The sequence below is a fragment of the Myodes glareolus genome, chromosome 9 (assembly GCF_982192425.1).
Source record: "Myodes glareolus chromosome 9, mMyoGla1.1, whole genome shotgun sequence".
Taxonomy (NCBI): Eukaryota; Metazoa; Chordata; class Mammalia; order Rodentia; family Cricetidae; genus Myodes; species Myodes glareolus.
In genome coordinates, this window is record NC_142034.1 from 39,737,619 (window position 1) to 39,760,842 (window position 23,224).

Genomic DNA, 23,224 nt, shown 5'->3' on the forward strand with positions numbered 1-23,224 from the left:
TGAAAAGCTTGCTGCTGCCTCACTTCTGGTGTCATACTGGAAATTTGAGAATTGCTTGTAGTTAACCATACCACCCTCTCTGTGTCAAACTGTCACTGTTTGCTGATGATATGATAGTTTACATAAGCGACCCCAAAAATTTTACCAAGGAACTTCTACAACTCATAAGTGTAATGAGCAGTAATGTGGCAGGATACAAGATTAACTCAAAAATATCAGTAGCCCTCCAGTCGAAAAATGATAAAAAGCTGAGAAAGAAATCAGAGAGTCAACACCCTTCACAATAGCCACAAATAGCACAAAATATCTCAGAGTAACTCTAACCAAAGAAGTGGAAGACATGTATGACAAGAACTTTAAATCTTTGAAGAAAGAAATTGAAGAAGACACCAGAAAGTTGAAAGATCTCTGATACTCTTGGGTAGGCAGAATTAACATAGTATAAATGGCAATCTTACCAAAAGAAATCTACAGATTCAATGCATTGCCCACCAAAATCCTAGCAAAATTCTTCACAGACCTCGAGAGAACAGTACTCAACTTCATATGGAAAAGCAAAAAACCCAGGATAGCGAAAACAATCCTGTACAATAAAAGAACTTCTGGAGGCATCACAATCCCTGACTTCAAACTCTACTACAGAGCTACAGTACTGAAAACAGCCTGGTATTGGTATAAGAACAGACAGGAGGACCAATGGAATCGAATCAAAGACCTGGATATTAATCCACACACCTTCAAACACCTGATTTTTGACAAAGAAGCAAAAAAAAAAACAAATAAAAAAAGAAAGCATATATAACAAATGATGCTGGCATAACTGGATATCAACATGTAGAAGAATGAAAATAGATCCATATCTATCATCATGCACAAAACTCAAGTCCAAATTGATCAAAGACCTCAACATAAAGCCAGCCACACTGAATCTCATAGAAGAGAAAGTGGGAAGTACACTTGAACGCATTGGCACAGGGAACCACTTCCTAAATATTACCCCAGTAGCACAGACACTGAGATAAACAATTACTAAATAGGACCTCCTGAAACGGAGAACCTTCTGTAAAGCAAAGGATATGGTCAACAAGACAAAATGACAGTCTACAGAATGGGAAAAGATCTTCACCAACCCCACATCAGACAGAGGTCTGATCTCCAAAATATACAAAGAACTCAAGAAATTGGCCATCAAAAGGACAAATAATCCAATTAAAAAAAAAGTACAGACCTAAATAGAGAACCCTCAGCAGAGGAATCTAAAATGGTTACAAGCCACTTAAGGAAATGTTCAACATCCTTAGTCAGCAGAGAAATGCAATCAAAACAACTCTGAGATTTCATCTTATACCTGTAAGAATGGCCAAGATCAAAAACACTGATGACAACTTATGCTGGAGAGGTTGTGGGGAAAGGGAACACTTCTGCATTGCTGGTGGGAATGCAAGCTGGTACAACCCCTTTGAATGTCACTGTGGCGATTTCTCAGAAAATTAGGAAACAACCTTCCTCAAGACCCAGTAATACCACTTTTGGGTATATATCCAAAGGATGCTCAACTGTGCCACAAGGACGTGTGCTCAACTATGCTCATAGCAGCATTGTTTGTCATAGCAGAACCTGGAAACAACCTAAATGCCGCTCAACCAAAGAATGAATAAGGAAAATGTGGTACATTTACACAATTGAGTACTACACAGCAGAAAAAATGACATAATGAATTTTGCAGGCAAATGGATGGAGCTAGAAAGCATCACTTTGAGTGAGGTAACCAGACCCAGAAAGCCAAGTATCACCTGTAGTCATTCATAAGTGGTTTTTAAACATAAAGCAAAGAAATTCAGCCTACAAATCCCAATGAGGACTCTAAGAGAGACATACATAGATCTAATCTACATGGGAAGTAGTAAAAGACAAGATGTCCCGAGTAAATAATTGGGAGCATGGGGACATTGTGGGAGGATTGAATGGGAGGGGAGAGGCAGGGAGGGGAGCAGAAAAAAATGTAAAGCTCAATAAAAATCAATAAAATAAAAAAAATTTAAAAAGACAGGTTGTAAAAATCAGTTACTAAGCTGAGCAAAAGGTAGGTTCAAGATGTTTGGGGGTTATTTTAAAAACATTGATGTAGGATGTCCTTCTGTATATGTGCTGTCTTTATTGGTTGATGAATAAAGCTGTTTTGGCCAATGGCTTAGCACAAAAAAGCTAGACAGAAAGTGCAAACAATGATGCAGAGAGAAAAGGCGAGGCAAATGACGCCATGCCGCTGTTACAGGAAAAATAAGTCCGAACATTACCGGCAAGCCATGAGCCTCATGTTTATATAAACTACTAGAAATGGGCTAATTTATAGTTAGAGATAGCCAGTAAGAGGCCTAAGTCATTGGCCAAACAATTATATTTACTATATTAGCCTCTGAGTGATTATTTAATAAGCAGCTGGGGTAACTATTGAGTGAGAGAGAAAATGATCCAGGGTACCAGCAGGACAGAGAATACTCCCTTCTACAACACACTTTCCCCTTGGACACATTTAATTGCACTCTGCAAAACGCACCCTTACAATTTAATGTGGTATGTTTGAGTGTGTGTGTGCACAACGAGGAGGTGTTCATGTGTGTGCACATGCTTGTTCACTTGTGCCTGTGCTTGTATGTAGAGACCAGAGGACAACATCAGGCGTCATTGGCTTAGAGATCACTAATCAAACTAAGCTGGCCAGTGAAGGGTCTTCCTGTCTCCACTTCCCCAACACTGGAATTGTAATCATGGCATTTTATGTGGGATTTAGGTATCAGATTCAGGTCCTCCTCTGTGCAAGGCAAACAGTGGGTGGTCACAATTAACCAGGGTGGCACGCCCTTTTTGACCTGAGCTGGTGTGAGAACACAGGTGGCTCCTCCCCCAGACTTCTTGATTTGGGTAGTCACAATCAACTAATAATCCCCCTTTAACCCCACACCAACAATTAGTTGAAAAGAATTAGCCATAGAGTATGGAGAAGCCAAGAAGATGGATACTGATGAACAGGAAGGAGTAGGGAGGGACTTGGAAGTCTTGTGGTCTTTCTTGGTTTGGGATGGCTGGAGAGATGCTCTCTTTCTTGCTGGGTCTTCAGCCAAAAAGGAAGTCAGCAAGTTTCTTCTTGGCCTCTCTGCGTTAGCAGACTTTCACACCAACATCAGACTCCTGAGTCTTTAGTGGTAGATAGAATGATAGAGACTTGGTTAAAAACGACTTTTGGTGGCAGCAGCAGAGCCAGGGCTGGTGGATGGGAAGTCCCACCAGGCTATGGCCTAAGTGGCAGGGTACTGACTGTGAGGCAGCAGGGTTGCAGGTGGTAGTGATAATGTCAGAAGTTTCTGGTGTAGACGATAAACCAACAGCGAAACAGCAGTTCGAGGCCCTAAGGCAGCTGAGGGGAGCTGTGTTGATGCCTGTGGATCCTATTGCCACTGAGAGCCATGTAGAGGCCTGTAGTCTGAGCTGCCACCTTGGGCCATATTGTTATCTGAGGACCATGGTGCCATGGAGGGAGGCCAGGCCAATCTGAATGGCCAACACTGCCACCTGGGGCTATAGAGACATCCTGGCCCCGGCTGCTGCAGAGGTCCATAACTGGGTACTTTGTCCTACTACACCTAGCGTCTGTGTTGATGTCACTGGCCCAGTGTGCCACTAAAGGCCACACAGCTGTTCAGGGTCAGGCCACACCACGTTGGTGTCTGTGTTGGGCTGTCAGCCGGGCCAAGTCTTTTTGAGTGGTCAGTGCTGTCAGCTGGGTCCCTGTGATTTATTTGGGAGCTGAGTGTCAGCCCCCAAAAAGAGTCCCGTGGAGTCCAAAGAATCAAAGAGTAAAACACAAACAAACAAACAACTGCATATGTGTGCACCCAGTCCATCTGCCCTGTCAGGAATTCTCATCATGGTCAATCCGTCTTTTGATGACCTCCATCAAAAGTTTCAGCAGGTATCACTTCACAAATAAATACGTACAACGAGGACATTGCTTCCTTTATGAAGGAAACACCAACCTTCCAAATTAATGCATAATACTCCCATGTAATCTCCATGCTGTAATAGTTTTGCAGGTGTTAATTTATAGCACAAACAATATGACAACAGGAATGTAAAACATACAACACATCAACCAGTAAAGAACAATATTGACTTATAAACCATACTATGAAGACTTCAGAAGGGAACAATGTTACAAAGATGTTACTGGAGCTCATGCTATAGCCCCATAGAGAGTACTTGCATGGCCTAATTCCTGACACCTGTTGACCTTGTGAAGTCTTACATCAACAGATACATTGCTTTTCTTTAATACACAGTGAACAATTGTATTCCTTTTCTCATGACTTTGACCTTTTTGGAAACCTCCATATTTACTATCTGCTGCTGTAAACTGTCTCCATTTATTTTGTGCATATCCTGAGCCTTGCCTCTGATTTGGGACATGTGGAAAGTCCTTCCTGGGGTTGTCACATACAAATCACAGATTTAACAGCAGGAGCACACACAGCTGAGCAGCAACACTGTGACCAACAATTGCCTTCTACTGTCTTCTTCATCATTTCCTTCACAATCTTCTCTAGGAAGAGAGTCTTTCAGGATTAGAGGCCCCATGCATTTCCTCAGTAAGAAGGATGGCTATGCAGATTGGATACGTTTTTGTGTTTTGATTATTTATGTATGTCTTTATTTATTTATTTTGAGTCATGGTCTCTTTTCATAGCCCTGGCTATCCTGGATCTCTCTATGAATATTAAAAAGATGGGCCATTCTCCAAGATCTAAAGTTAAAGTCGCAGACCTCATCCCCAGGTGAGGGACGCGTTCTCAAAGCACTGTTTTATTGTTGTGTTCTTTATCAGTCAATCCCTTTCCTAGAATTTGGTTTCTACTTTGTAAAGTTATTAAAGGATAAATTTCCATATTTTTTATAGAATCAGAGAACACATTCACCACATAATATGAGATATCATTGCATCATAGTCCACTTTCCGTGTCAAGCAGTATCAAACACGATTTAGCATATTTCTTGAAAAGTAAAATATCTAATTCTATGTGTTTAAAAATTCAGAGGTAAACTGATCACTACAGTTTAACCTTGGTACACTGTCCCTAAAAATTCAATAAGGGCCTTCTCTAGGTCCCTTACTGTCTTAGTTGTCAGACGATACTTTCTGGGGTAACTTATTATCGAGCTTGAATCATACAGAGACACTGCCCTATGACCCAAGTACGTTATCTTTATCGCAACACCTATTTTCTCAGTGAAACCGCCAAGATTCACCAGCTTCTGCTTTAAAGTTAGTGCAGTTTGTTTACAATTGTTCTTTAACTTAGCGCCCAGGTCCCTCAGAACAGAGCTGTCGCCTTCCAGCTCCTCCTCTCCATGGACAAAGCTGTGCAGGGTCAGGAGACTGTCCTGGGAAATATGAAGCACATCCAAGATGACTTCCTGCTTCCTCTGCAAGCCCAGACTTAAAGCCAAGCTCTTAGAGATGATCAGCCTTCCCTGACGAAGTGAGTCCAGCTCCGTCTGAAGTAACTGCCCATATCTTTCATGTTCTGAGCACAGCTCCAGGCGGAGGCCTTCTGGAGGGTGTGGCCCCTTTCTAGACAGCACTAGAAAAATAAATATATATACCAAATTAAAAATAAAAATGCCCAGAATGTCCTATGTGAGCCATTGCCAATCAGCCTGTGAGTCCCCCTCTTCATATCACCAGTAGGTCAACACACAAGACACAAAGGAATAATTCAAGAGCAGCAGGGGGCAGGTGCAAGGCAGACTTAGAGACTCAGGTTTTGACAAGAGAGAATCGTGAAAATAGGTGAACACTCACATTCATGCCTTTTCCATTACATGGTGCATCAGGAGCCTGCTCTGGGCAACTTCATTATTGTGAAGAGTCAGGGAAGCAAAGGACAGACCTAACTCTGAAGACAGAAAAGTCAGGCATCAGGAAGCACCAAAGAGGTGATGAGACAGAAGGAAAGTGTGGAGAAACAGGACGGCTCCACAGAGCAAAGGAGGGAGCAGAGCACATTCCCAGAGTTCCATGGATAGGGAGAATGCCTTAGCAGAGAACACAAGGTAGCCAGGCTTCCCTGGTGAACTTGGAAAATTCTGAGAAGACATTAAAGGTGATTTTAAATTTCCCACAAGCCATACTGTTCACTGGTGTGGGAGAATTGTCTGTATTCTGTCAATCATGTATTTTAATAAAACGCTGATTGGCCAGGCAGGAAGAATAGGTGGGTCAACCAGACAGGAAGTGGAGGCAGGGCAATGAAAATAGGAGAAGGCTAGGGAGGAGGAAACTTCCTCAGCCTCTCCTGCGCACACCACTGAAGAGGCAACATGTAACTAGTCCAGCTGAGAAAGGTACGGAGCCATTATGGCTAACATAGATGAGAATAATGGTTTAATATAAGTTATAAGAGTTAACAAGAAGCCTGACCTAATGAGTCAATCAGTTTATAACCTTATGGAGTCCTATGTGTGATTTTCCTTTGGGGCTTGCCAGCTATGGGGTACTGGGCGGGATGGGAACCCCAACAAGCCGGCCCCCTCATGTTACAGTTCACCAACTAGTGCAACATGTATTAAAAGTCTCAGTTGAACTGTGTTTTCCGCAGAGAAAATGGGGTCAGATAGTGAGGTTAGATTTTGAGGTCAAATCCAATTTGCAAAACTAAGCTTTGATGATAGTGAAGTGTTCTACACTACACTTACAGAAAACATAACAGCAAAAAGCGCACTAATAGTAATTGAATGTATTAATAATAAAATGGGTCTGTTTCACTTTGTGCTTTTTAAAATTGAGAGGAGGATTCATTTAGACCACGCTGGTCACAACTCACTATGTGGGCCTTGGGCCACACGTGCACCCCCGTGAGCAGTTCATGAGTCTATGTAACACTGGAGATGGAAACAGGATTTCCTGGATGCTCGGCAACCACTATGTCACCTAGGAAATGTCCCCAAATGTGGCTTCTTTTAAGAAGGAATGAAGGGTGGTAAGGGAGAGAGCTTCTGAAGAAGCTGGGATGCTTGCATTTTCAGAGACTTCGAAATTTCTGGTGCCAGTATCAAGTGAGGCCTTCCAGTGAGATCAATGCCAGAATGTTTCTCTCCTTCAGGAAACGTTTTGAGTTTTATTTCACATGCAAATGTGAGACAAAGGAGGAACTTTTAAGAAAAGGGTGAATGGAATAAGAGTGTTAAGCAAAGACTAAGGAGAAGATTAGATGGCGGGGTTCTGATGTTCTGAAAAGGAGCACAGGTTGCCACAGGTCGAAAGAAATGAGGCACTACATGCTGGGCTAGCACACTGAAATTCCCAAACAAAGGGACATTCCCTTTTCGTTGCTTGCTTTTCTAATGCATTTGTCACTGTTAGTGAAGGATGAGGGACACAGAAAGTTGACCCTGAGAAATGGGATCAGTGCAATTCGAGCCTGGGGTGGGCTCCAGGAGCCTTCGCAGGAGGAGGAGCTTGTCTTGTTTGGACAGACAAGCTAGTAATAGTCTGAAAGAGGCAGGGAGAACTCGATAGGCAACTCTGGGTGGATGCGCAGAACTTCAGGAAGCAGATAGGACAGCGTCCATGAGAGGCTCTGCTGATCGGCTTTCTGATGGAAACGGACACTCCAGTGAGGCTAGGCCTGGAGACCACTTTCAGGATTCCATTGTAAATTGTAGGGCTACAAATTGGCCATGGCCTGTTTCTTGGCAGGAATCTCATCTTAACTCCCTGAGGGAGGGGACAAGACCCTTCAAGGTCATTATGAGGCTTGACCCCTTCCTCTTCCTGCTTCAGTCCTGGCCACTGGAGAAGCAGGCTGTGTCACACTTGGTCATTGTGAAGGAAACAGCTAATAGCGTTACTGAAAGCAGCTAACATACTTTCCATAGGGAATCTAAGTGGCAGAAGAAACAGAAGGTTGTGAGCTCGGGATAATATCTAGCAGAGATCAGTAAATGAGCTATTGATACCTGAGGAGATTGATTTGCCCAGGATCCAGAAAGCAATCTTTTAACCCTCCTTAGCCAAATGTAAAATGATTGTTAATCTCCCTTCCCCAACCTGGTGTGGCTTCCATCTGGAGCTTGACCCATTCCTCTGAGGTAATTCTCTTCACTTCCTTGTCTTCCACGCGCCAGGACTCAGGCTCTGCAGCAAACACAGCACAGCAGAATCTCTCCACTCTGAGTGCACACACATAGGAGCACACGGCTCCCTGTCTGAGGACTGGGATGAATTTGCATGTGTACTGTATCTTCTCCTGCTTCTCGTCACAGAAGTGACCGACAGGCAGCTGTCTGATGCACTTCTCTATTTCACTCTCTAGATTCTCAAGATCTCCTTTCTCTGCTTCAAAACCAATTATTTGTCCTATTTCCAAATCTAAACCAATGAACAAATATCCCCCATCAGTGTTTGCAAATGCAGAAACAGTTTTAGGGAGAATCTCTAAAATCTTTTCTTTAGGGGACATTTTAACTTCTGCATGTTTGGATTTAGTAAAACAGGATGTCTCCTCCGGGGTCAACTTTTCTATGTTAAAAAATGTGTGTAGACTTCCATGTCGTAATGCATCAGAGTCACATAATCTAGGCAAGCTCTGTCTTGAACATGACCCCCCTTCAGAGTCTTTCTTAGCTTTGAGGAACTGCACTGCATCAGGACCTTTCAGTTCATATGAAGTTGACAAATTTCTCACATAGAGATTGGTTTTCAAGGTGAGTACACACTGACCAGAGATATCCGGGATCCATGGTTTCACAAAAATTAAAAAGTACCCCTTGTTCTGCATGTAGTCTAGGTATTTCTGAGGAAATGGAAGAATTTCATGAAAAGAATTTTCCAAGTCCAGTCCTATTCCATCTCTGATGAAGCTGTAATTTGAATTCTTAACGCGAGCCTTGACCACACCCCCTCCAGAATTCAGCAGAGCGCACACAGCCTGTGAGATACTGTGGGCCTCTCTTGCTTTCAGTTCTTTATTTTTCATTGTCCTTCTATTCTTCTCTCCCAGTGTGATTTCTCCTACAGACAGAACCAGTTCGGCATAGTCCGTCTCCTGGTCAACATTGATGCTCATTTTCTGCGTACTTGCTCCCTTTCCCAGATGAAGTTCTTTCCTGTAAAACATACAGAGCCATTAGAGCAGGAGCCAACCAGTGAGAGCCAGCTCTGCTTTACAGAACACACAGCACAAGCACCTGAGCTGCTCTGCATGAGTCAGTGTGAAAGTCGGACCTGATGTTTTGTTTAGGGACTGTTGGACCATGTTGAAAAGACTACAATAACTTGTATGCTTAGTAAAATTTCAATTTGTTGTCACGATTATATATAATTTTTAAAAATTGTTTAAAATTAAGAAACTCCATTGTGCTGGGAAGTGGTGTCGCATTCCTTTATCCCCAGCATTTGGAAGGCAGAGGCAGGAGGATCTCCGAGTTCGAGGCCAGCTTGGTTTACAAAGTCAGTTTCAGGACACCAGGGATATTATGCAGAGAGACCCTGTTTCAATAAACCAGAGAGAGAGAGAGAGAGAGAGAGAGAGAGAGAGAGAGAGAGAGAGAGAGCATTCTGCATGTTCATCATTCTCCGCATTGTGAATGGAGGTCAGAAGAGGGTGTTGAATCCCTGAGGCTGGATTTATTTCTGGTTTTGAGCCCCCTCATGTGTACTGAGAATCTGTAAGAGATACAAGGGATTTTAGGCACCGAGTCAACTTATCAAGCCCTACAAAGGGCATTTAGTTTAGGTGAAGGCTACACACTGAGTCTGTTCTCCTATCTGGCATTTCTTTGCTGTCCCTATCCCATCTGTCCCCTATGCCCACTTACATAATCTCACCTCTTCTTTCCTGTCTTATACACACTCATGATTTTATGGATGTATAATCTATAAACTCTAGGAAACACAACCGAGAGGAAATGTCTGAGATTTGTCTCTCTAGGAATGGCTTGATTCACTGGAGTGTGAGCGTGTCCCATGGTCTCCACTCCCCACAGTGGTTGGGATGACATTCAGGGCTTTGCATTCGTGAGGTGAGCATTCTCCATGGGACACACCACAGACGTTCCTTCCTTTAATGCAGGGGTTCCCCAGTTCCCATCTCCCTCCTGGTGTTGCTTCTATGCTCTGGGGTTTTGATTTTTCTCTTTTTGTTTTTCTCAGAACATTTTTTTCATTCTATTTGTGTGAAGTCTTCTTTGTACCATTGCTTAGGAATGCTCTGTTCTGTCCTAGGACTCTGAGCTTCTGACTTTCCTTCTGGGCTGCTTCCTAGTTTCTTCCCACCATGACAAATCAGTTAGTTCACATACTTTGAGTCTTTCAAACGTCCTGGCTTGACAAGCTGTCTACTCTGGAGTATGTCCCCTGGACACTCCAGTTGATCAAAGGGCCTTGTGAATGTTCACCTGTGTATGTGTAACACACATGTGCCCAGTGACCTTGAAGTTCTGAAGAGGGATCTTCTGGAACTGCAGTAGGGATGGTGTTGAGCCACCCTGCTGGGAACGAAACCCACATCCTCTGCAAGCACAGCAAGCCCTCCGAACCTCTGTGCCACCCCTGCCTGCAAACTGCTGCTTAATTTCATATTCATATGAATGCATCAGTGCTTTATAATATCATCACAGCTGAGATTAAAGATGGTTTCCAGATGATCAGGGTAATTATGAGTATCTGGCATCATCCTGACTGAGGCACGAGAATACTAAGCACATCTACAGACATTTTTTATTTATTTATATTCTATTTTTATTATTTTTCTTTATGTATTTTGAGAAAGGACCTTGCTGTGTTGCCTTGTCTGGCCTGGAACTCACTATGTAGAGCAGACTGGCCTCTAACTCACAGACATCCAGCTGGCCATGCATTCCAGCTGTTGGGCTTGAAGACATGTGCCACTACTCCTGGCTATAGCAACTGATTTCCCTCTGGGGCACAGGTGCTCTCATAAATTCCCTCAATGCTACCCATGGGTGTGGGTCAGGAACAAAAGGAACTATTAGAATGGGAGGCTGCAATGCTGAGAAGATAAACAAAAATAATTAAATTTCAGAAGGAAAGAAATAGAATCCTGAAGCAAACCTTTCCCCCAAACATTTGACTCTAGGAATCCAATACTGATGATACTCATGAAACATGAGGATGTGCCTGAATTTGTGACTCCTAATACAAGAAGTTAATATTATCTAAGCCCACAAATCATATGCACTCAAGAGAAGTTTCTAGAGGCCCAGACAATTTGTCAAGTGATGAAACTCCTTATATAAATACTATATACTATTTGATGTTTTTCTCAAGGATGCAATGGGGGTTTCCCTAGCACCTTTTCCACAGGCATGTCTAACATGGGTACCATTTGGGAAACAAGCCCAGGGTTCCATATCCATTACAAACTAACACTTTCCCTCTAGAAAGAGAGGGACATACCTGGAGCCAGAAGCCATATACAAAAAATATTGAGAGTAAGATACACAGAAGGAAATTATTTGGATGGAAGCTCCTTCATCCTCTCCAAACCCTGCTGCATCTCAGAAAGCTGGTAAAATGATGACCCCTCCCCCAGAGATGCTCAAGACCATTCCCACAGGATATTTAAACTGTCCCCCAGAAAACAGACATGTGATTTTCTGGTCTTCCTTTCCCGTCTCCTCTCTGGGGGCCTGGAAAACCACCTGGGAGTATTGTATCCACTAAACCTGGGCTTTTTCTAATCTGTTTTGATTTGGTATGATTTAGACTATTGCATCGGCTTATTGGGGTGCAGAAACTTTTTATCTGGCGGTCCCACTGAGGGACTTCCCCCAGCAGCCTGGGGACACATAGTGGGAAATCACCCTTCTCCCCAACCTGCTCCCCTCCAGGCTAAGATCAGCTTTCGGCTGGGTAAGTTGTCTTTCCAAGTCATTGCCTTAGAGGCTCAGGGCCTCCTGAGATTTTCAGGGGGTCCTGCCAAACACGTGGCTGTACCAGGCCCCCAACCTGTTACTGGAACAAGGACCTTCCTTGTCCAAAGTAACCTCTTTTTCAGAAGACATTCTGTTCAAGGGAATATCCCACATCCCTGGTTTTGTTGTTGCTGTTGTTGTTGTTGTTGTTGTTGTTTTGTGCTAGGCTTCAGGTCCTAGCATAGACTTGTGAAATGAATATTTGCAATTCAAAACCAGATCCTCAGTCACCTTTGGGCTGCCTTTAACAAATTCTTTTTAAATTGGGACTGTCTGACACCATATGTCCTGAATGTCTGATTTCTCTGTATAGTAATGCATGACCTCGATATGCCCTTGACAATGGGACACGATGGCCACCAGAGGAAATTTTTGAATTTTCCATCCTCTGTGACCCTGAAAACTTTTTTGCTGGCTTGGGAACAAGTGAACAGAACTCCCATATGCCTATCTGAGTACTGGGTTCCTACCCTTCCCTCAGTAGCCAGTGTCTCACAGCACTGGTCTTGTTGACTAGGGTCACAGTGCTTCCTGATTCCCGCCTATCTGGTAATTGGGACTCAAAAGCAATTCTGCGAGGAGAGGGCGAAACTAGAAAAAAAAAAAGCAATTCTGCCCTGACCATGCTGCTGGAGACACTGGCTCCTCCCCCAACCCTGTCTATTCAATCCCCTTCTATGGGGCCACATGTTCTATTCAGTGGTCAACATTCCTCTCATTTCTCCCCCTGTCCACCCTCCTGCTTCTCCCCACCTTCCTACTGCCCCTCCCTACCCTGCCATGCTGCAATCCACCTCCTGGTCACCCTCTGCACATTGTACCTCTGCTGCCCTTCTCTCACTGTTTGCTGTTTGTCTGCATCTCTGTATTCCTGTCTCTCTCTCATTCCTGGAAGGTGATCTGGTCGTGCTGGGGATCTCCCTGCAAGGGATCCTTTTCCTTGCCCTCCCACTCTGAGCTGCATAGGTATTCCTTCTAGTGTTGTGTTTCTGTTCTCCCCGACAGCAACTGCTGATCTGGCCCTCAATGAGACACTTCTGTGCTCACCTGGCTTCTGCAACCTACTCCAGGATTTTTAAATTGGTCAGCTGACACTTTCCTGGAAAAAGTTTTGTTCATCTGTTAAAATATGTGTATAAATAATGTGGCCACAGTATGCTTGTTTTTGTTTGATTTTTAAGTTGGCCAGCTGACACAAGTTCCTAAAAAAAGTTTTATTTGTCTGTTAAAATAATGTGGTCACACTATGCTTTTATGTCTGTCTATGTATGTGTATTTTCTTCCATAGTATGCTTGACTTATTTCTCTGTGTGTATGTGTACGTGTTTTAAGATCTGTAAAACTTATAACTCCAGGTTACAAAAGCTCTAAAAAAAATACAAACACATGAGTAGCTGCCATTTTGACCTCACTGCCATCTTGGGTAAGAGCACCCATGTGTGCTCGTATTCTTTGACTTACTAAAATATTCCTTTTAATCTTCTTACATTTACTACCATTAGTAAGCAGTAACTAATTGGGTAAAATACTTGTCTAAATTTAACTTATATGTCTAATTTAAATATAACTAACAGGTAATGGTACCCAGGTCTCAAGTACCTTTACAGATCTGAGAGTATGGTGTTTAACAAAAGAGCTTCTAACACAGAGACAAGCCAGCTCCTGCAGCATCCTGTAGCTCCTCCAAGAAGATGCATGGTTACAGAAGACCTTCTGCCTCAAGGCTTGCCTTTGGGTATGGCAAAGCCACCCACACAACAAAAAGCAGCCTTCCACCTGGATGCTACACCGGGAATTGACCATCTCATCCTGCCAAGACAGGTAGACTAAATCTCTCCACCACAGGAAAATCCTTGGGCCTCTTGTACTGCTTCTAAGACTGGTGTTCCAAAGACTAAGGAGGGACTTGGGCTCACCTGCATAGCAAAAAACCTGTCTCATTTCTGCTCATTTATCCCTCCCAGATCTGTCTAGTGGCATTTGATGACTTAAGGTACTGGTAGCTCATTACTTCATTTGTTAAGTTTTCTGCTAAAAGTACAGACAGGTGTGCCTCTTTCACAGGCTTCATAGTCCAGGATTAACAGGTTTCAGGTGTTTCTTCAAAAGTCCAAAGTTGTCAATTCCCTCTAATTGTCTTCTAAAATGTTCCTGTTCCATTTGTTTTACAGATACCTGCAGGTTCCTGAAAAAAGTTCTGCTGCTGTATCAAAAATCAGGTCTGGTAATAAACAAACAAACAAACAAACAACAACAACAAAAACTAATATTCTTCAGAGCCTATTTTAACCCCACCCATTTTCAAGCACATTTTTCAGGCCACTCCTGCTGTCTGGACCAAGACCAACATACAAAGTGCCCTCCAGTTAACACCAACACCTCTACCAGCTCCAGGGACTTCACCAGTGATACCAACTCTCCTGGCTCAAAAGGACATCTGCCAACTAAAATTTGGTTTTGAAAATGGCATATCTGCTCTGGTATCTCACTTATTCACCCAAGCCTCACCTGTACAACCAGGGCACTTCTCTGTCCCATTCTGAATGATAGTTAATGAGTCTTCCCATGGCTAGTCCCATTCATTGGGCCAGCAATAGCAACATATTTTTTCTCCTAGCCACCTGCCTTCTCATCTCCCTCAAGGAGCCCTGCCTGAGGTCTCCAGGCTGACAGTAAACCAGATGCCACTACAGCCACACCTCTCACTGAGCATGAGCCGACCAACTCCCAGCTCTCCCCTCTCCCACATCACCCCATGCCCGCAGGAAGTAGCAAGACTTGAGCAGGTGCTCCTTTATCCAAAAAGAGTGAAATGTTTGGATGAAAATGTCATCTCAGCTCCCTGGCACCCCTTTATCCACAGAGTCTGGAATGTTTGACTGGGGGCTTCACCCGAGGCCCTGGCATCCATTTTGAAATGTTTATTAGAAAGTTCTATGTCAAAACCTCCTTACTTCGGAGCTACCTCAGTCCAAACACCACCTCTGAGAAAGCCCACCAAACAGTGACCCCTTCCCAGGAAAGGTCAAGACCATTCCCACAGGCTATTTAAACTGCCCCCCAGAAAACAAACATGTGGTCCCCCCTTTTTCCTCTCTGTGGTTGTTTCAGTTTTCCCCCCCCCCCCCCACATTTTCCCTGGGACCACCCAGGAGTGCTGGAGTTCATTAAACCTGGGCATCTTATAATTTGGTCTGATTTGGTCTGATTGGGACTATCGTGTTGGCGGAGAGGCTTGTCGGTCAGAAAAATACTTAACAGTTTTATGCCTGTGTGTGTATGTGTGCTTGTTTTAAAATCTGTAAAACTTGGAATGAAATATTACAACTACTCTGGATAAGTATAAAAACATGGATAGCTGCCATTTTAGTTGAGGTCAAAACAAAAACCTCAGCACCATTTTTACTAAGGGCAACCACATGCGCTGGCCCCACCAAGGAGACATTCCTCTCCAATATACTTTGACTTACAATATATTCCTGTCCTGTTCTAAAGAAACAAGATTTATAACAACGCTGATTTACTGAGATATTAAATCTGCACCTCTACATTCATGTACAGGAATGAATTTTGCTGGAAGCCAGATTTTGTAACCCAAGAGTAAACCCCTTGAAACTTTTCAGAAAGAAAGATAAAAAGCCCTGAAGCAAAATGTAGATGAAGATAAACAGGTTAAGTTATAATAACTAGTCAGACAAGCATAAGCTAAAGTCATGCATTTATAAATAACAAATCTCCGTGTCTTGATTTGGGAGCTGATTGGTGCTAATATTTCTGTTACCCAGTATTTTGGCAAAATGTTTAGCCACACCAACCACCGGCACTTTCAGGTTCCAGGGCCACGCATGTGCCATCAAGTGTTCAGGCAACTTATATAGACACCCAGGGTCCTTAAGCCCTACGTGATCTATGCGTGATGTAGTTATGTAAGCCCCTGTGCGCATGCTCTAGGCAGCCTTTAAAAACTGGACACGCCTGCTCCACACTCTTCCTGCACCAGCTTCCTCAGGCCTGAGCGTGTGTCTTTCTCTTTCTCTTAAACTGGGTTCCATTGTGTGTCTCATGATCCGTTATCGCACCTGGTAATCTTACTGGTGCCGAGACTCTGCAGGATCTCCTGCTGCACCCCCCCCCCCTCCAGGGTTGGAACCCTGGACCATGTTTCTCCACAACAACCTGCATTCCATCTGCCAGGCTGCTGACTTCTATGCACACCAGCGGCTTTGATCTGTGAGTTTTGTCCCCTCTGGTCAGCTTAACTGTTTCTCCAAACCCAAGGACTTAACTGGTGAGCTCCCAACAACCCTCTGGTGTTCCTAGAAACAGGAGAAATTCCCCCAACTACGGCCTTCAAGGCTACAGTTGAACCCTTCGCTGATATTCATATCTGGAGATTCTCTATGGCTGAGGACTGAGATTTTGTTTCTAGTCCTGGATTGTTGTCCTTCTCAGACTGTTGTCCTCTTCTTGAGCCACTTGGAGTGGTCCTGCCTGGTCCTCAATTCCTGTGCCTACAGACCTCAAATTGACCTGACCCATCGCTGGACCCTCGCTCTGTCTTGAGTATGTTCGCAACCAGCCAGCTGTTGGGTCTCATATCTTTCTCATGTTCTTGGCCATGGGAATAAACCTAATAAAACTATCTGCCCAACCTCCCCACCTGGGATGTTTTTTACACACCCTAAAGCCTCTAAGCTTAATGCCTTACTTACAGATTCCTAACCTTACCTGCCTTTGCATTAACAAAATGGCCTATGAATCCCTTAAATAACAACCTAAAGTAGGAACTTTCTAATTTCTATCAGCAGGCAGGCAGATGAAAAAGTTTCTATCCAGCCGTGCTCCGCACTGCTTGATGTCCTGCTGGCATCCCATGCCTGTCCACTTTTCCTTTCGCTGGACAACCCCCCAACCTGCCTGTAAAGGCTCCTTTTCTCACTCCTATTCAGTCTTTGCCACTGCTACCACTGGTTCTGCAGGAACCAGCAAGAGTAGTCAGATCTGTGGGGTGGCTATTCCAGTTCCAGCCCTCGCTGCCTGCAGTGGCTGGCGGTGCTGAGTAATTTTCCTGTCTCCTTCATGTATGAAGGAATGTATTGTGGCCACACGGATGTGATTCTGTTTTAAATGTATGTTCTACATGGCCTCTATGTCTCTCTTGTTATTTGTATCTGTTTAAAATTTCCACCACAGCACTGAAAAGGTGGTTTCTCCATGCAACACGTGACCACTGCCATTTTGACTAAGACTAGATCAGAGACCTTACCACCATCTTGACTAATGGAAGGTCAGATTTAAGCCCCACCATTTTGACTAAGGGCAGGTCAAATAACCAAGTTGCCATCTTTATTGAGGTATTCCTTGCCTGGTCTCACTGTTTACTTATGTTTTCATCTCTAAATTCCTCTTACTGTTACATGTGTGTTTTACACATTGTCATGCTTTCCGTAGGACCAACCAGAGCATCCACATCACCCAACTTCTGTTAAATATGTGTGTGTGTGTGTGTGTGTGTGTGTGCATGTGACTTTTGAGTTAACTTTCTGTGTTAAAGTAAGTTAGCTTTAACGCTGTGTGTATATGTCTATAAAACTTTAATTCAACTGTGTGCAAATGTGCATGGACTTAATGTTAAAAAAAACGTTTTAAGTAGTCCCAGTCCTATTGAACTCTGTTCATTGTATCTCATTACAGACTAAGAAAGCAATAAATCTCAAATACTTTAAATTAGTATGTACTTTTACATCTGTTACAACATACCATGTATGTAATCCAACTCTGTTTTAAGATACATATGTAATCCAGCTCTGTTTCCCCCTATTGTAAGCTTCTATTGCAAACAGTTTTTTCTTCTTTGTCTTTCACAATTAAAAATCTCACCTGTTAAGTTAAAAACCAGTACTGTCAAGCTTGGGCTAAGCTCTCCAGACAGATTCTATACAGTAATTATCACTTATCTATGCCTAGTAAATAGCCTTCCAGTGCTCAGAGATCTGGGGGATATGGCATTTAAATGTTCAAGTATTAGAAGACTTTTCATAAAGAAGAGACCGATTCGTTCCTAGCAGCAGCAACCCATCTCTTCCAAAGAGGACAGAAAACAAATGGGCACACAACAATGCCCAACCACAATTTTCTTCATCAAGTGAAAGTGCTAACCACTGGGTTAAACTGCCTTTCATCTAAACTCCTGAAGCTCTCCAGACAGTGGATAAAGAAGTGGAATCAACTGCCTAACTGTTCAGGCCAAGGTAGGCTTACCTTCCTACAGACTCCTAACCCACAGGATCTTCTAAAACCTGGCATTGCGCTAAACACCAGAAGAAAAATACAGGCCTGATGTACCTGCTCTCAACGACCATGGAGAACCCTGAGGAGTGGCTTTAGGTGCCAATCGAGTAAGTTCTTTGTCATTTGTTAAATCAGTAACTGAAGTAAAATTTTATCCTTCTCAAAGATCTCTGATGAAGTTTGACAGCTAAGAGGTTTAGTCAGTTTTAAAGGACAACCTCACCAAACAAATTTGAGTACAATTTCTTAACATGTCCTAAATAAAAGGTGTTTTAAGCTATAGTAATGGAAATTATTAAGGTGTGAACCTGAAGATTATGAAGGTCTGAGGACAAATGCAGGTTATCAGTTTTCTCTCTTGTGCTGCCTTTCATGGTATGGCTACTGCAAGATCAACATTTTAAATTCTCTTTGGTCATTTTCTAAAGATATTTTCCATTGTGCAAAAACATCTTTCACAGTCGTTCTGACATAAATATGCTGCTGTTTATACAATGTATGTGTCTAAAACTTATGTTTTCACAAACTCAAGGAATTCTTGTGAGCTCCAGGGAGCCGAATTGAAGGATCCAGCTTAAACAGGTCAGATACACTCCTCTCAATTCCCTGGTCCTGAAAAAGTTTTTTTCTTCCTAAACTTAACCTTGTCCTCCACCCTGCCAACACCTTGCCAGGTCCAAGAGACACTGGACAGTTCCACACCACAATTGCTGAACAGGAGTAAAGTAATCAACTGCCCCAGGATGTTACTCACTCAGCTTCCTCAGGTTCCCCAAGACTCCGACATCCACAAATAAACAGGAAGCAGTCTTGAGACTCTGAAGTCCCAATCCCCTCAACCTGTCATGCCTACCCTTTTAAGAAACAAGCCCCACCCACTCCCAATCTCCCCCTTCCTGCTGAGACAAGGGTATCTCCCTGCCTTTCCCTCTTCTTCTGGAGAGGGAGCTTCTGCCTCTCTCCCTTTCTGCTTTCTCTCCTTCTTTTTTCTCTTTCTCTCTTCTCCCTCCACCCCCAGTAAATAAACTGTATATCCAAGCACTCTCCACATGCATCTGTCTCACACCCACCACAGTCTCCCGTCCGCCATGGAACCTGTAGGGGTGGTGCCTACATGAATGGTAACAGTTGATGAACCAAAAGAAAAAGCCTGTGGAAACTTTTAGAGGAGCTAAGTGCTAGCATGGAACCCTGGCCATTCAGTTCGAGACCACAGCTTTGAAAACTGACTATGGTCCATACCCACTACTTTCAGGCACACGTCTGGGACACAGTCCTTAAAAACCAAGGCAGAGCTCACCAAATTCCATGACAGAATCAAAGTTCACTAAAGTCCTGGAGCCCTGGGTCTAATTTACCAGTTTTCCTTCTTAAATTATAGCATTGAGTTTGGAGTTATTTTCTCAGAGTGTCCAATTTTTGGTGGGAAAAGGATGATATTCAGATATCCTTCTTCTGCCATGATTGCAGGTTGGTAGGAAAGGAGAGAAAAGGTGGCCAGGAGAGGAAGGACCGGCTTTCTGTGGAACAGACGCAAACTCCCCAAGCCTAGACCACACTTTCTCTTTCGCTTCTGGGTTGGCACTGTGCATTTCCCTTCGAAAAGCAAAGTTCACATCTTCTAAATTACAAATTCCATAGGGGCTGATTTCTTTCTGCCTCTAGAGTGCAGCAACTCTCCTCTGGGAGCCATGTTTTCTTATGCAACACAGTCAGGTCTCTAAGAGAATAGGGAACCCTCAAGAGACTCTGGAGAGTCACACAAGTCTGCCATAAATAGCCCTCATGACCTCCGTCTTCTTGCCTCACTAGCCAGCCTCAGAACAAGCATAATGGGTTCTCTCCCAGCAACTTAAAGCCCTCCCTCCATCTCAAAGAGAAGAAAGCATTTGCTCTCACTCTGAAGATGGATGCTATAAAATAATGCTATACTAGCTCAGAATCGAGTATAATAAAGGGTTCTTTATTTAGGGGTAGACTCACAGATCACAATCCTCTGCACAAATGAGAACAGGAACCGAATCCAGCAGCCGGGAGAGAGTGAGCAAGTGAGCTCTTTACATGGGCATTTATGGTATGAGAGGCCACGCCCAAGTAGGCTGGTATGTTAAAGGCTACTGACTGAAAGAGTTCCTACAGTACTTTCCCCTTTTGTTTAAATAAAACAGTTTTAAGCCTAATACAAAACTACATACAATAAGAACAAACATCAGGTACAATAATTAGAATTACAACCAGCATAAACAATATCAAGCAAGAAACATATGCTAAATGTTTCAATAATTATTCTATCCTAAGGAGTCTAAGTCTTGTATTAGAAATGGCTTGGCTAAGTCATAAGAGAAACATAATTATGACTAGTCTTCAACCCCATCGAAGACCTGAGAAGGGAGAAAATATTACTTGAGCAGGCAGGAAGTACAATCAAGCAGCTTCTGAAATGTGCAATAAATGACAGAGACAACTGGCTACGTGGGCAATCACCCAAAGTCTCATTTGCAATGGTGGAGCAACCAACTTTGGCTAAGGTCTAGAGTAATTGACAGACCATTTTTAGAGGCAAGAAAATTTTCATGACTATCTTGCCATGTCTTGGCAATGTTTGATATGTCTTACCATGTTTGACAGTCTTTGTTCTTGTATCCTGCTTGTCCTGTCCGGTCACCATGCGTTTTGTCAGTGGTAGAGGCATGGGCAGTTCCTTGCCCAAAGGCCAGTTTTGCCAAGTGGAGGAAGAGAACAAGCTCCAAGTGGAGTGTCTTTGGTGTTCAACACTCTCTTGGAGATAGATTGATGCTGCTGGAGCAACTGCGTCTCACATCAACAGAACCCTAAGTTATTTAAATACTACATTCTACAGTTCTTTAAAGTGGTTGAAGACTACCTACCTGTGTGGAATACAATCTCTATGTATCTAAAGAACCTGATTAGTCTAACTATAAGTATGACAAACACGAATGACTATTGACCTGTAATTCTTAATACCTATATAACTTAAAGAATGAGACTTCATATTAGATTATTATACAATCTTTAAAAAATTGTGCAGAAAATGAGGACAATGACCTCAAAATGTAAACAATGTATAAGTATCTTGATCAGAGGTAGAAATGTATAGTGCAATATGATAAAAATATCCTAAAATTGTATTAGTATATGAAATTTCTTAAACAGCAATAGAAACATTCATGCATACAAGATGACAAAATAACTTTGCATAGGTATACAAATATTGCAAACCAAAATAGGAGCATATTCAATATAATTGGAATTTGTATCAATATATATGAATTTATACCAGGACTCGCCGATTGCAGGCTTGGTGGCAACATGTCTGTGGAGTTCACAGCCCTGAAGCAGCGAGACAAGGAGGAGATCATGCCTGCCACCATCCAGAAGATGCTGGATGAAAATAACTATCTTATTCAGTGTATAATGGACTATCAGATTAAAGGGAAGGCGTCAGAGTGCTCTCAGTATCAGCAGATGTTGCATACAACCTGGTATACCTTGCTACAATAGCAGACTCTAATCAAAATACGCAGTCTCTCCTGCCAGCACTGCCCACACAGAATATGCCTATGGGTCCTGCAGAAATGATTTGATTATTGGTTCTTTTGATGATCAATTTCTTGAGTTCTTTGTATATTTTGGAGATCAGACCTCTGTCTGATGTGGGGTTAGTGAAGATCTTTTCTCATTTTGTAGGCTGTCATTTTGTCTTGTTGACCATGTCCTTTGCTTTAGAGAAGCTTTTCAGTTTCAGGAGGTCCCATCTATTAATTGTTTCTCTCAGTGTCTGTGCTACTGGGGTTATATTTAGGAAGTGGTCTCCTGTGCCAATGTGTTCAAGTGTACTTTCCACTTTCTCTTCTATCAGGTTTAGTGTGGCTGGCTTTATGTTGAGGTCTTTGATCCATTTGGACTTGAGTTTTGTGTATAGTGAGAGATATTAGTCTATTTTCATTTTTCTACATGTTGATCCAGTTATGCGTGCACCGTTTATTAAATATGCTTTCTTATTTCCATTTGATATTTTTTGCTTCTTTGTAAAAAACCAGACGTTCAAAGGTGTATGGGTTAATATCTGGGTCTTCGATTCTGTTCCATTTATCCTCCTGTCTATTTTTATACCAAATACCAGGCTGTTTTCCATATTGTAGCTCTGTAGTAGTGCCTCTAAAATTTTAAACACATAGAATTAGATACTTTACTTTTGTGGAATGTCTTTCACACACACACACACACACCCTGGGCTGTATTTCAGACGTTTATTTTCCACAGCAAATAGCAGGAACACATGCATGACAATTCATTAAAATCCAAATAAAAGAAAACTACACATAGTGCTGATGGAAGGAATGACACTCGTTTTGTGGAATGTCTTAAATGATGTTTGAGACTGACTTGAAATGGAAAATGAACTATGGTGCAAAGGTATTTCACAGTATGTAGGGGATAATGTTCTCTGATTCTATAAAAAATATGGAAAATGCATCTTTTGATAACCTCACAGAGTAGTAACCAAATGCTGGAAAAGAGATTGGCTGATAATGAATGCAACTATGAACCAGTGCTTTCAAAATGCGTCCCCTGAGTCGGGGATGAGGACCATGCCATTAATTTCAGAGTTTGGAGGATGGCACATCATCTTAATATACATAGAGAATTTCAGGACAGCCAGGGCTTTGAAGAGAGTTCATGCATCAACATAAATAGGTAAATAATAAAAAAACCAAAAGCCTGTCCCAATCTGCATAACTATCCTTCTTGCTGAGGAAATGCATGGGGACTCTAATCACGGAAGACACTCTCCCTAGAGAAGTTAGTGAAGTAATAATGATGGGTGCAGTGTTGCTGCTCAGCTGTGTGTACTATTGCTGTTAAGTCTGTGGTTGTATGTGACCACCCAGGAAGGACTTCCCACATGTCTCAAATCACA

General features: G+C 42.7%; 1 protein-coding gene across 1 annotated transcript; it reads right to left on the bottom strand.

Annotated features, from left to right (window-relative positions):
* Positions 1–4,080: 4,080 nt before the first annotated feature.
* On the bottom strand, positions 4,081–9,145 carry LOC148120850 (schlafen family member 2-like). The gene is made up of 2 exons (XM_087910186.1): positions 8,105–9,145; positions 4,081–5,636 (listed from the first exon to the last, which is right to left on the bottom strand). The coding sequence occupies exons 1-2, from the start codon at positions 9,120–9,122 to the stop codon at positions 5,110–5,112; spliced, it is 1,545 nt and encodes a 514-aa protein (XP_087766312.1). The 5' UTR covers positions 9,123–9,145; the 3' UTR covers positions 4,081–5,109.
* Positions 9,146–23,224: the final 14,079 nt, after the last annotated feature.